We start from the raw sequence: 15,162 nt of genomic DNA on the forward strand, positions 1-15,162 counted from the left end.
TGGAGGGGGGCAGCGGCCTCAAAGTGGTGGCGCTGGCCAGGCTCACCCCCATACCTTTCGGGCTGCAGAACGCAGTGTTCTCGGTAAGTGGCGTGCCACTGGGCTGTTCTCCCAAGTCTTTTTGTTTGTTTTGAGCGATCTTGGGGCGGCTCTGGGAGGGTGCTCCGTCCTGTGGAATGCCGGCAGAGGAGTGACATTAACAGAAGTGGAAATTACTTTCTGACGTACCCTGAGACATTTCAAACAGATAAAGCCAATCTGTGTCGGGCCCCCTCAATAGGAGATTTGGTAGAGAAAGAACTACTCCTTTTTTGACATATGAATTTGGTTAGAAATGAGCTCTCTCAACTATGAGAGGAGAGGAGTAGAAATAGCTATTTTAAACATTTGTCATCTTACTCTGTAGCAGCTGTCGCACCAGTCAGGGAATAAATAAAGGCTGGCTTTCCCTCTAACTTGCCAAAATGCATCCAGTATTTTAGCTCAGGTTTTTAACAATGTGGGGCTAACGGAAGAGTTTGGGTAAATAGAGGAGAAAGTAGACTCTATTTTGGAGTTTCCTAAAATTTTTAATAGGATTTTTTTTCATCGAGTAATTTGCTTTTTTAATACAGTGTAATAAGGGGGGAAGCCTCCTTTTTACCTTTCTTTGGAGGAATTCATTTTAAAATCACTTGGTAGTGGATAAAGCAAAATTGGACAGGTAACCTTTTTCCCAATTGAGAATATATGTCTTTTTATACACCTTGTACACTTTTTTTTTTGTCTTGTATTCATATCCTTTGCTTATTCAGTTAAGGTGTTTTTAACTAATGTACATCGCGTTGTAAATGATTGAGTAATGGAAACACTGCTAGTAAATGATTGAAGAATGGAACTCTGCTACTGAGGACCATCCCATTGGGGAAAAAAAGGATCCAGTGTTTACAAACTTAGTGTCTTCAGCGCATGCTGTATGCTAAGTCACTTCAGTTGTGTCCATGGACTGTAGCCCACCAGGTTCCTCTGTCCATGGGATTCTCCATGCAAAAATGCTAGAATGAGTTGCCATTCCCTTCTCCAGGGTATCTTCCTGACCCAGGGATCGAACCTGTGTCTCTCATGTCTCCTGCATTGGCAGGCAGGTTCTTTACCACTGGCTATGTGCCCTTGCTTTCCTCTTTTTTAAGGTGAAGGGGTTAAACTAGTTACTGTGTTCTTCAAATTCAGTGATTCTGAAGTTCAAAGAATTTTCATATAGATGCCCAGAAACTCAACCCAACTAGACCTAAAAAAAAACTCTGTGTGAAGAAAGAGTTTTAGCACTCAAATCCACAGGAATCATTAGTGAACCTGACAAATTTGTTTCAAAAATAGTTATCTCTAGAAACTTTCTCATTTTGTTTTATGTTAAGAATATTTCTAACCAACCTACCCTTTTCTTTTTAAATGCCTTTTGCAAATCTCATGTTGATTCTAACCAACTGCAGCAATGACTAGAGTGAGGCTTGAGGCGACATGGAAATAGATAAGGAGTTTTCTGTACACGGAAAGTTTGATGTTTACAGGTGGTTTAGTAAGTTCTCTTCCTTAAATTTTTACCTTTTCGCAGCTTCCTATAAGCTTGAATTTTGACCCAGCCTTGGCTAATAATCGATCAAGTATCCTTAAACTTTGAAAGAGGGTTGGAACTAAGGAGCCTGAATAGTTTCATTCTGTTAGTTTGCATCCTCTCCAGTATAGCTTATTTCCTTGTGCATTTTCTTGTCTACCAACTGTGTGCCTACTGTCCCGGACTGCTTCCACATATTATTTCTAATCTTTAAACTAGTTCTATGGAGAGTGATTATACGTATATTATAGATTATTATCTAATAGTCCGGAACACAGGGCTGATGATCTGAAATTCTGCTGTCTCCATAGAATTCGCCATAGAATCTGAATCTGTTGCCCCTCGGTCAAGTTGCTTATCCTCTTTATGGTTCACTTTCTTATATGCAAAATGGGAAGGTAATGTTACCTTCTTTATAGGATTATTGAGACAATTGCTTAAATAAATGCTACTAAGCCTGGAATAACAAACATTCTGGCTTTTGTCGTCATTCAGTTCAGTTCAGTTCAGTCACATCCAACTCTTTGCAACCCCATGAACCGCAGCACACCAGGCCTCCCTGTCCATCACCAACTCCCAGAGTTTACTCATGTCCATCGAGTCGGTGATGCCATCCAGCCATCTCATCCTGTGTCATCCCCTTCTCCTCCTGCCCTCAATCTTTCCCAGCATCAGGGTCTTTTCAAATGAGTCAGCTCTTCGCATCAGGTGGCCAAAGTATTGAAGTTTCAGCTTCAGCATCGGTCCTTCCAATGAACACCCAGGACTGATCTCCTTTAGGATGGACTGGTTGGATCTCCTTGCAGTCCAAGGGACTCTCAAGAATCTTCTCCAACACCACAGTTCAAAAGCATCAATTCTTTGGCGCTTGCTCAGCTTTCTTTATAGTCCAACTCTCACATCCATACATGACCACAGGAAAAACCGTAGCCTTGACTAGACAGACCAAGTAGTGGTCGACTAAGTAATGTCTCTGGTTTTTAATATGCTGTCTAGGTTGGTCATAACTTTCCTTTCAAGGAGTAAGCGTCTTTTAATTTCATGTCGTCATTACTGTTGTTATTATCCAGGATCACCTAGGTACTAAATAATTGTTTGCAGATAGAGTCTTAACCCATGACTCCATTTCTTCATTTTATATTTTGTCCTGGGTATATAATGTGGGCTCATTATAATTTGTTAATTAAAACTATATAAGTTTTAAAAAATAATCAAATATATTAAACATGTAATTTATACTTTGTACTTGGAAGTAATTTAAGGTAATTAATTGAAAACGAACTTGACAAGAGGCAGATCTCAGTTTGGCCTTGTGGGGTCAAGAGAAAAGAAGGAAAAAAGAAAACTGGCCTCTTGAAATAGGTATTATTGGCATAGTTTAACTGAGGAAGACATGGAGGCATCCGGGAGCTTGTTCAAGATCACCCAGCTACCAAGTGGTGATGGTGGTGATGGTTCAGTAGCTAAGTCATATCCGACTCTTTGTGACCCTACATACTGCAGCATGCCAGGCTCCTCTGTCCTTCACTATTTCCTGGAGTTTGCTCATATTCCTGTCCGTTGAGTCATTGATGCTATCTAACCATATCATGTTCTGCCATCCCCTTCTCCTTTAGCCTTCAATCTTTCCCAGCATCAAGGTCTTTTCCAATGAGTTGGCTTTTCACATCAGGTGGCCAAAGTATGGAAGTTTCACCTTCAGCATCAGTCCTTCCAATGGATGTTCAAGGTTGATTTCCTTTAGGACTGACTGGTTTGATCTTCTTGCAGTCCAGAGGACTCTCAAGAGTCTTCTCCAGCACCACAATCCAGGTTCCTATGTAATGCTGTTCTTTATAGCATTGGACTTTACTTTCACCACCAGACACATCCACAGCTGAGCATCGTTTCCACGCTTTATTCTTTCTGGAGTTATGAGTAATTGCCCTCCTTTCTTCCCGGTAGCTTATTGGACTCCTTAAATGGCAACCCACTCCAGTACTCTTGCCTGGAAAATCCCATGAACAGAGGGGGCTGGTAGGCTATAGTCGATGGGGTCGCAAAGAGTTGGACACAACTGAGTGACTTCACTTTCTTTCTTCTCTTTCTGACCTGGGGCGCTCATCTTCCATTATCCTGTCTTTCTGCCTTTTCATACTGTTTATGGGGTTCTCGTGGTAAAAATACGGGAGTGGTTTGCTGTTTCCTCCTTCAGTGGGCCACGTTTTGTCAGAACTGTTCACTGTGACCCATCCATCTTGGGTGGCCCTGCACAGCAGGCTCACAGCTTCACTGAGTTACATAGGCCCCTTTGCCTTGACAAGAGTGTAAACCATGAAGGGTCTCTAAGGACCAAGTGGTGGAGCTGAGTTATAAACCCCAGATTATCTGAAAAAGTTCATGGTACTGTGTCAAACTCTCACTCTTGGCCTTAAGCAAGGTGGCTTGTGGACCTATTGGATATAGTCTATTATATCTTGTTCATTTCTTGTTTTTAACTATCTACATAATAGCTTCTGCAACTGAAACTGTTTACTGAATTCACCCAGGGTATGTGAGTGAAAAAAAAGCTTAGTTAATGCTGATTTTTATTTTAGCTTGGCTTTTGCTTCTGCCTTCTAGAACCTCTTTCTGATTCTATCCTTTCTGTCCTTATACCCCTATGGCTACCCAAAGCTGCCCCCTTTCCAGGCATATTTCTTTTTCTTCTTCCCTACCTGTCTTTTAAAATTGTCCTTCCTCCTCTCCATTCCAGTTAAAACTCATCTTCAGTGTCCATGATTGACTGACCTTTAATCAATGCTCATGAGGAAAGGTAGTGGTCATGAGAGGCACAGGGTTTGGAAATAGACAGTCCTTGACAATCTATGCTGAGTTATGAGGCTCAAATAAGCTAATGCAGGGAAGGCATTGAGTATTTGCCTGGCACATGCTCATTTCTCAAAAATTAATAGCAATTATTATTATGGTGGAGGTAGTTTTTATATTTTAGAGGCAGGAGCCGATTGTAAAAGATGAATATATAGAAGAAGGAAAAAGGCTCTCCCTTGCTTGCTGTCTGTTCTTAACTTTCTTTCCTGCTCCCATGTGCGCTAAAAAGGGATGAACAAATTGACACTTCACTTTTGAAATGGAAATTAAATACATAACACTTTATAGTATGAATTGTTAGATCATAAGAAATATAATTTCTGAAGTACATTTTAGAATCATTTCTACTTTTTAAAATGTACTCCTTTTATTTTACTTTTACTTTATTTTTATAAATGTACTCCTTTTACTTTATTTCCTGTGGGAAATAAAGGCCCCCATCTACCAACGTTTTTGATGTAATCTTGAATCTGTAGGTATTATTGTACATTAAGACAGATTTCTAGATGTGTTGTCTGTGAGTGTTTCTAAGTACTGTTCTTATCTGGGCACATATCTAGAATGACTGTTTCTTACTGCTTCACTCAGGATAGGCTAAATGGCGCTACAACAACAACCCCCAAACCTCACTGGGTTGAAAAGCAAAAGATTTGTAAAAAGTGCAGCTTATATTATTATTTATAGTGAAGGGAGATAAATTTAATTTATATTTTGAATTCCACTTTTATGATTTGGAGGGCTATATATGCTCCTAGCATTTATGATATATCCTTTAAAAAATGTTTTAATTAAGTAGACTCTATATTGCATATGATGCCATATTTTTCCTCATGATTTCTCATAAATATATGTTCCTTAAGTATTAAAAAAAAAAGCAAAGGTTTGTTTCCTTACTTGGCGCAGATCCAGGTTCAGCTTTGGGGAAGGAGTCGGGAGTCTCTGCTTTATGTTATTTTTATTTGGGGATCCAGGTTGACGGAGACACCGTCTTTCACTTGGTGTATGTGACATAGTGAATTCTGTACTGATTTTTAATGCTTTCACCTAGAAGTAATCTCACTCTTTACTAGCCTGAACAAGTGGCATGGCCACAGCTGACTTCACAGAGGCAGTGTGTGTGCCGGGAAGGAGCGAGAAGTTGAGTGTTTGGCAGTAGTCTTTGACTCTGGCCCTTGACTTCTGGATCCTGCCTCCCAGATCCTTGAGTCCAGTCCACTGCCACAACCCTGGCAGCATTTCAGCCTCAGCCTCCTATCTAGTCTCCAGCAAGGATTTCCAGTTTTTTCTCCCTCCAGAATGATCTTTGTAGAATGCAAATCTAATCTTGGTACTCCATGTAGGGAAACCGTCAAGTGGGTTTTCTTTTCCCCTCAGGACATTTTCCCAACCCTCAGCTTTCTTCTAGCCTCTCTCTTGCTGCTGCTGCTGCTTGCTAAGTCGCTTCAGTCATGTCCGACTCTGTGTGGCCCCATAGACGGCAGCCTACCAGGCCCCGCCATCCCTGGGATTCTTCAGGCAAGAACACTGGAGTGGGGTGCCTTCTCCAAGCCTCTCTGTCTTATCATTCCACAATTACTAAGTACCCCTTAATATGTTAATGTATTTCATCCTCAACATTCTAAGAGGTAAACATGATTATTTCTGACTTAAACATAGCAGATTTTGTCTGTAGCCTCAAAACTTCAGGATTTCCTTTTTGTTGATAAAGTTGAAAACTGTAAGCATTCATAAAAATAACTATTTAGAAAGCATTAATGCATCATTGTAAAGTCTCTTGTAAGATACTCCCTTGGAGATATCTGGACTTCAACAGTTTAAAGCTACCACCTGTGAAATATCAACTTTAATCCAAATATGGTGGTTTGGTGGCGGTTTAGTTGCTAAGTCATGTCCGACTCTTGTGACCCAATTGACTGTAGCCTGCCAGGCTCCTCCGACCATGGGATTCTTAAGGCAAGAATACTTGAGTAAGTAGCCGTTTCCTTCTCCAGTAGATCTTCCTGACTCAAGAATTGAACCTGAGTCTCCTGTATTGCAGGCAGATTCTTCACCGCCTGAGCTTGGAGGGAAGCCCCTGTTAATCCAAATATATTACATAATAAGTGGTTCTAATGGGTAACAGTATGCATATTGGTGCTTGCAACTTTTAAAAGGGTTTGATGTTGTTGTTACTGTTGTTCCACAGGAGAGCCTAAAAATTATTCTCTTTTTTCACTTTGATCATAGAAAAACTTAATTCCACATGGGAAATGTTTTCATGGTTGAAACCTCAAATAAAAGCATAAAACATAGCATGGAAGATCCTCTTGATCATATGTTGTATAACACTTTACAGGATGTAGAGAAAATTTACATATATTTTACATATATACTATCGCTTAATCATAACTTTGAGGAGTTACCAGTGACTTACAGGCAGTTACATAGAGGACAAAATATCACATACTTGAAGTCAGACTTAGTTCTGACCTTTACTCTGACATCTTGAGCTACTCTTCAAGCCATGCTTTCTATTGTGAAATGTGTTTGCCATTACCTGCTGCATAGCTGTGATAAAATGTATAGCTTGCTCATTACTTACTATTTCCTTCTCTCCATCCTCTGCATTCCAAGATAAGGACATTGAAACTGAGAGAATTTTTTTTTCTTTTTAAGTTAACCATTTTTTTGTGTTGTACTTAGTAGTTGCCAGGCACTGTTGTTCTAACATGTACACATTACTTACTTAATGTTCATATGAACCCTAATTCTCATATTGAACTAAGGCAGTTGAGGCAGAGTGGTGAAATAAATAGCCTAGGACCCATGTACCTAGCAGCTGGTAGGTACCATTTACCTAGCAGTTGGAAAATGGTAGAGCCATGAACTTACCTGAGGCTCTGTTGTTAATCTGAGAAGATCAGCAGAGAGCTTTCTGGTTTCTCAGAGATCTCCTGGTTCTAATTCCAGAGCACTAGCCCTGGGACCTCCCATGTGTCACGCACTGGGCCAGGTTCTCCACAGTTGAATCAGGCATCATCCTAGGGAGATAACTGGAAAAAATATCAAAAGAATAATGTTTTGTGTGTGTGTGAGAATTACATGAAATTCAGATTTCAGCATCTGTAAATAATGTTATTGGAATACAGCCATGCTTATTCGTGGATGTATAGTTTGTAGCTCTTTTTAAGCTAAAACATCAAGGTCGAGTAGTTGTGACAAAACCCCTATGGCCTGCAAAGCCGAAAATATTTCCTACCTTGGACTTTACAGAAGTTTGCATTAGAGCTATAAACAGTCACTGTAGTAAAATAACCACCAAGTCCAAGCCCCTGAAACTGTAAGAAGAGTCCCATAAGCTCCCATATATATCTTTTTACCTTTGTATTTAACAAAAGCCTTTAAATAAATAAATAAATATATATATATATATATATATATATGTATGTATGTATGTATGTATTGTGGGTAAAATGAAAAAATAAATAAAAGGAAAAAAAAAAAGAAATGAGTAAATATAAAAGTAGAAGGCCTGACCCATCAGCCTGGCTCACTTCTCAGTAGAACCATTTTGAAGAATTTTATGTTACCAAACTGTTAGTTACTTTGGCTATTTTTATTAGCCCCGAGTAGGGTAGAAGCAGCAACAGAGAGTGTTTTTGCTTGTTTGGGGGGAGGGCAGGGAGCTGTTAAACTGGTGTACTGGCTAAAATAATGATGGTAAAATAAGATTAAAAACAGAGTTGAAGCAAATATAACTAAACTGTATTGTATTTCCCTAGAATTTGCCTTGAGTAATCAAGAAAAAGATAAATTGCTTCTAATAATTTAGTTCACAATTGAACTGAAATTTACTGCAGTTAAATAAAAATATTTTTTTGACGAGTGACTCTGAGACCAGAAAAATGGTAAAATCTTAGTCTCATGGACTGTTTGGGGACATTTAGTTCTGTCTCAGGTCCTGTGTGACTTTGGTGAAGTCATTTAATGATCTGGCCTCCAATTATCATTATTTGTAAAATTAGGTTAGACAGGGTCTCAGAGTTTACTCTTAAAAAGACAAATGTTCTGAGTAACTATTTAACATTACTTTGTATGTAACAGTTTGGTGATGGTATGTTTTATAAAAATGTTTTTTCATCTTAAAGTCTTATTCTGTGTATGAGTCACAATACACACTGTGCCAGCTTAACTAATGATTAGTTCTTCTTGCTGTTAAAGCATACTGATTCTTCTTACTATTAAAGTATCCTGATTCATTGCCATTGGTACAGTTCAGATGGAATAGATGACAGAGACATAGCCTGTTTTGAAGGAGCTTGGAGTCATTAAGTCTGAAGGTTGAGATATAAGGACCAAGTTGAAAAATGCCTTGCCACCTCATCCGTAGACCTCACAGAATCACTGAATATAGCTGGCTGTTACTTCCTTAAAACTGTGTTCTCTTTGTGTCTCTTCAGTCATCTCACCAGCTTCTGTGGTTTTCATGGTCGTTTATAGGGTTAGAATTCACAAACCTGTATATCTAGCCTATTGTATCATAGTAACAAATAGAGTATATCTTATTACCCCTTCCTAGATTAAAATGTCTTTGGAGGCAGAGAGTCTTATTAAAAATTATTTTAAAAGTGTTTTTTTTTCTGCCTATGAATAAGTATTCATTGTAAAAACTTTGAAAAGTATAGTAAGTATAAGGAGGAAAACATTCAGCATTTTAGTGTTTATTTTTCTAGTCTTTTCACTTATTAGTGCATGTGTTTTCTTTATATAACATTGTGAGTGAATGTTGTAAATGATTTCTGAGACTTTTTACTGAATGTAATGAACATTTTGATCATTAAGTATAGTACAGAATGACTTTCATGACCGCACAGTCATTTTGTACTTTGCATGTTGATGAATCTGAACTTCATTCTTATGGCAATAGGAAAAAGTTTAAGCGGGATTGGATTTGCCCTTTTTTAAAAGATATCTGCAAAATTTAACTTAGGTTGTGAGTGGTGGTGGGTAGATCTAACATATCAAGACCAGAGAGGAGGAGACTGAACAAGAATAGGAACAGATGACGGGTAGATTTCTTACGGACGTAGAAGGTAGAATCTGTAAGAAAGAGTAGATGATTGGTTGTGGGGATGAGGGAAGAGTGCTGTCTGTCTAGGTAGGGCAGCTAAGATTGGAAACATGAAAAGGAGTATTTTGAGGAGGGAAGAGAATGATAGTATTTTTCCTTAAAGCAGTTTTTAAAATTTCATGTTTCTAGAAGTGAAAGCTGGTTGCCATTTGTTAACTCTTTCTCCCTCCTTTCTGTTTCTGAAATACTGATAGTATTTTGAGGATATACATTATAAAATATAATTCATCAGTAATAAGTAGATGAAAAGATCAAACTGCAGTCACTTTAACTTCTTTTGACCATTCCTTAAAAATTATTATGGGGATTCATGATTTTTTATGCATAATATTACTAAATATATGTTTTAATTGAAATTTATACTAATATAACTTTGTCAATAACCAACATTGCTTTTATATAAACTAGGAAACACACCTCTACAGGAAGGTGTGATTTGCCAAAACTAATGTCGTTTCACAAAACTATGGATAAAATTTGAGGTCTTCCATACACAGATCACCTTTATATTCTTCATTCGATCTGTGTCAAGATATTCTGTGTAAAAATGATAAAGTTTTTTAGTTTGTTAAGGCCTGTAAAGCCATTGTGTAAACAGTTGTAAACGGAGAAGGTAGAGGAACTGTGTAGGCAGGGTTGCCAGAGGAGCTGTGCTTTGTACCGTGTCTGAGGTTCAGTGCGCATTCAAGTGATCATCTGTACATTCAAGTGATAATAAGAATAATAAGAGTTCTTTTATTATCAGCTTCAAAAATGTGTGTTCAGTGAAGAATCAGTTCTTACTCTTTAAGATTAAGGGTTTTTTCCCCTCTTTTTTCTTCCCTTCAGATGGGCACTTTGTTTTCAGGATCTGTCTGGTATGTGGTAATATTCTACAGTAACCCTTACCCACCAAGGCAAGTGAATTACATCTCCAAGTGAATCACAGTACTTCTGGGCATAAGAATGTGTGTGCTTTCACGGTGCTTCTGGAGTTCTGAAAGTATGGGAGGGTGGCAATCAGGGAGCATTCACCATCCCTGAAAGCCACACTGAAGTATTTCTGATCATAGAAGCTAACCAGCAGGATAACACTGACATCCTAGATTGAGATTTCTGAGTCTTTGGAGTAGGAAAACAGTCCTGAGTCAAGTCCCCAGGGTATAATAGGCAGGACTTCCCGGTAGGATTATTCTGGGTTCACATTTAATGTCTTTTGGGAAAGTAGGATAAGGAGACATATTTTCTGAAAGTCAGTGGGTAGGACTTCCCTGCTGGACCAGTGGTTAAGAGTCTGCCTGCCAGTGCAGGGCACACAGGTTCGATCCTTGGTCCTGGAAGATCCCACATGCTGTGGGGCAGCTAAGCCCATCTGCCACCACTGCTGAGCCTGTGCTTGGAGCCCATGGGCAGCGGCTGCTGCAGCCCCCGCACTCTAGAGCCCACGCTCCCCAACAAGAGACGCCCCCACCGCACGGCAAGGACTGCCCCCACTCACCACAGCTAGAGAGAGCCAGTGTGGACGAAAGATAATAAATAAATGATTTTACAGAATGTCCATGGGTAAAGGCTTTCTAGGGAAAGAAGGTTGGATGGATCTCTTTGTGAGATCAAGTGCTCTACGTTAACTGTGTTTGTCCAAGATTGGATGCAGATGTCTGAGTATGATCTTGGCTTATAGGAAATGTGATATTAGGATAATTTAAAATTTGTTTATCTTTAATACACTTAGTTTGAAAACTGTGTGTGCCTGTGTACATTATTATTTTGATATATTGGCTAAATTATTTGATGTGCTAGCAAAACAGTTTTACTGTGATTGGCTGAAATTAGTTTCTTTGCTTTATTTAGCTATGCAGCTTTTTAAAAAAGAACTATATGTAAATCATAACACTTCCTTTTTCTGTAGGGTGAGATTTGGTAATGAAAGGTTTGGTAAACTTTCATGTATGCTTTGGACAAAGGTCTCATTAAAAGAGTTAAGTGGCAGAGTTGTTTCAGATTTATAATATCTGTTCTTAAAATAGCCATTTAGATGTTATTGCTGTCATCCATAAATGTCAAATATATATTTTCTTTAGGGAAACTTTAATTACATTTAAAGATTATGAACTGAAGCTTTGCATTCTGACATTTTAAATACTTACTTAGAAAATAACTTGCATAACACATAATATTACTATAATATAATTTTATGACATTGATTTTTGTCATATTTACTTACTTTATACATTGGACATGTTTAATTCTAAAGAAAGTTTTTCCATTACTGCAAGTGCCCCAAACTGGCAGAGGAACTTTCCTAAAACTTAGCCCCGTTCATGTCATTCTTGGATTACGTTCCTCAGAGCTTTTCTGCTGAGTACAAACTCATTCCCCAAGTGTCCTCTCAAAGACTTGCCCTGTCTTTGTTCTGCAGGAGCGCCTTGCACTTTAAACACTCCAGACTACACTGCTGACTACTGATAACCCTGCATTGCCCTCACCCTGAGTGCCATGCTGACCCCATTCATTCCCTTCCTGGAACCCCTTCCCTTCTCCATTCCACCGTCTTCCCCTGTGAAGCCCATGTTCAGCTTGTGACGTTCAGTTCAAATTCCTCTTATCCCACAGTGTTGCCCTTTGGCCCCCACTCCTACAGAGATTTTAGTCCCTGTTTACTCTGTAATACTTCCCACGCAGTTCTTCTCAAGGCTCCCCTTCTGCCTGTGTGTACTTGTCAGTGTGCAAATTCTTCAAGGTAAAAGTTGTGTCATTGTGTCTATCTCTGGCAGATACCTTCCAGAGCATCTTGCAGTCACTGAGTCAGTCATTGTTTAGCAGAATCTTAACAACCAGTCACACTGCAGAATTCTTTCTAAATCAGCAGTGGTGTGTCTGCTACTAATCACCTATGAGTAGAGATGAATGTAGCTTTACATAATTTTAGGTTAGACTGCAGTTGTAGAATAACCTATAACTCATTAAAACACCAGATTTTAATATTAATAAAAATAAAATTTAATAAAGTGGCCACTAGCTTTCTTATATAACAGCAACACCCAGATAAAGATATGGAAGTTATTCTCAAAATTAATGGCTGTAGTAACAACTATGGGCTTCTCAGTTGGTGCTAGTGATAAAGAACCCACCTGCCAATGCAGGAGACATAAGAGATGCAGGTTCGATCCCTGGGTCAGGAAGATCCCCTGGAGGAGGGCATGGCAACACACTCCAGTGTTCTTTCCTGCCTGGAGAATCCCATGGTCAGAGGAGCCTGGGGGGCTGCAGTGCATAGGGTCACAAAGAGTCAGACATGACTAAAGTGCCTGAGTACACACACACAATATCTGTAACATAAAATATTTAGAAATAAACTAATAAGAAATGCTTGATATATATAAATAAAACCACCAAATTTTAGTAATAAATATGGAAGATTTAAAGTTATTATAAAAACATTTCTTGATAAAAATACTGAATATTCTGGAGGTTGCATCTCTATCCAGATTAATTTATAAATTTATCTTAATCCTAGTATAATATTTACTAGTTTTTTGAATGACAGAGTGATCCTAAAAAGTATTCGCAAAAATGAATAGGTAAGAATAGTTATGGAAGTTTTAAAAAGAAGAGTAAGAAAAGGAATTTGAAAGTTAGAAATTCCTTGTGAGATATTAAACTGATAGTCTTTACAATAATTTGGTTTCAACACAAGATTTAAGATATCAGTAGACATGTTGATGTATGGCAGAACCATCACAATATTGTAATTATCCTCTAATTTAAAATATATATAAAAGATTATCAGTGGACAGTATTAGAACCCCAAATAGGCTCCTTTAAATACAGTAACTTTATTTATAATAAACATCACAAGTTGCTGAAGAAGTTACTGATTATTCAATACATGATACTAGGAAAATTGGCTACTGGGGAATGGGAGGAGTAAGGATATATCATCAACCTTTAATTCTAATAAATTGCAGAAGGAATTGGTGGTAAATATTAAAGAGGAAAATATACTGAGAAAAGAAATATAGGGAGAAATTTAATAATGGGATCTGAAAAGACTTTCTGAAGCTAAAAGCAATGGAAGATCAGAGGAAACAATAATATTTGGTTATATAAACTTAGAAATGTTTGTATGTCTAAACAAAAAATAAGAGACAGTTCAGAGGAAAATACTTGCTACATATTATGGACAAAAGTTGGTGACAGTAGTGGTAAAGAACCTGCCTGCCTGTGCAGGAGACATAAGAGATGTGGGTTTCATCTGTGGATCTGGAAGATCCCCTGGAGAAAAATATGGCAGCCCACGCCAGTGTTCTTACCTGGAGAATCCTGTGGACAGAGGAGCGTGGCAGGTTGTGGTCCATAGGTTTGCAAAGAGTCTAACGCAACAGAAGCAACTTAGCACACAGCATGGGCAAAGGTTGCCTTTTTATACAAAGAATAAATGTCATGAATAAATAAGAAAACACTTTAACATTTCAGTAAAAATGAATAAATGTGAACAAATAAAGCCATCAAAGAAATGTAAATAGAAAAGTGCATATTTAAAACTAACGTAAATTAAAATTACAGTAAGGAAGTGTTAGTCGCTCAGTTGCCCCCAACTTTGTGACCCCGTGGACTGCAGCCCACCAGGCTCCTCTGTCCATGAGATTTTCTGGGCAAGAATACTAGAATGGGTTTCCATTTCCTTCTCCAGGGGATCTTCCCTACCCAGGGATCGAACCCAGATCTCTTGCACTGCAGGCAGACGCTTTACTGACTGAGCTACAAGGAAAGCCAGATTAAACAATAATTGAAATCATTTTTACCCCTCTCAAACTAATGCATGTGTGCATGCTCAGTCATGTCTGACTCTTTGCAACCCCATGGAACTAAGGAGGATTAAAATTTAAAACTTTTAATTGGCCAGAGTATGATGAAATGGTCACACATACGTTACTCACTGATAAGAATGTCAGTCAGTGTGAACTTTTTGGGAAAGCAGTTTTTACTGTTTGATCTAGTTACTCCATTCCTAATGATCTATCCTAAAATATGGAGTTGCATATTCTATTATTCTTGCTGTGTAACAAATGACTCCAAAATTGAATAGCTTCGGATCAGATCAGATCAGATCAGTCGCTGAGTCGTGTCCGACTCTTTGCGACCCCATGAATCGCAGCACGCCAGGCCTCCCTGTCCATCACCAACTCCCGGAGTTCACTCAGACTCACGTCCATCGAGCCAGTGATGCCATCCAGCCATCTCATCCTCTGTCGTCCCCTTCTCCTCTTGCCCCCAATCCCTCCCAGCATCAGAGTCTTTTCCAATGAGTCAACTCTTCGCATGAGGTGGCCAAAGTACTGGAGTTTCAGCTTTAGCATCATTCCTTCCAAAGAAATCCCAGGGTTGATCTCCTTCAGAATGGACTGGTTGGATATCCTTGCAGTCCAAGGGACTCTCAAGAGTCTTCTCCAACAGCACAGTTCAAAAGCATCAATTCTTCGGTGCTCAGCCTTCTTCACAGTCCAACTCTCACATCCATACATGACCACAGGAAAAACCATAGCCTTGACTAGATGAATCTTTGTTGGCAAAGTAATGCCTCTGCTTTTGAATATGCTATCTAGGTTGGTCATAACCTTCCTTCCAAGGA

General features: G+C 38.8%; 1 protein-coding gene across 1 annotated transcript in view; it reads left to right on the forward strand.

The window, feature by feature from the left end:
• Positions 1-15,162, forward strand: part of TMEM64 (transmembrane protein 64) — a 42,215-nt gene that overhangs the window by 4,650 nt on the left and 22,403 nt on the right. Inside the window, exon 4 of the mRNA XM_010862200.1 lies at positions 6-83. Within this exon, the coding sequence (XP_010860502.1) occupies positions 6-83 (78 nt within the window). The remainder of the gene's footprint in view (positions 1-5; positions 84-15,162) is intronic.

The sequence above is a fragment of the Bison bison genome, unplaced genomic scaffold (assembly GCF_000754665.1).
Source record: "Bison bison bison isolate TAMUID 2011002044 unplaced genomic scaffold, Bison_UMD1.0 scf7180017858048, whole genome shotgun sequence".
NCBI lineage: Eukaryota > Metazoa > Chordata > Mammalia > Artiodactyla > Bovidae > Bison > Bison bison.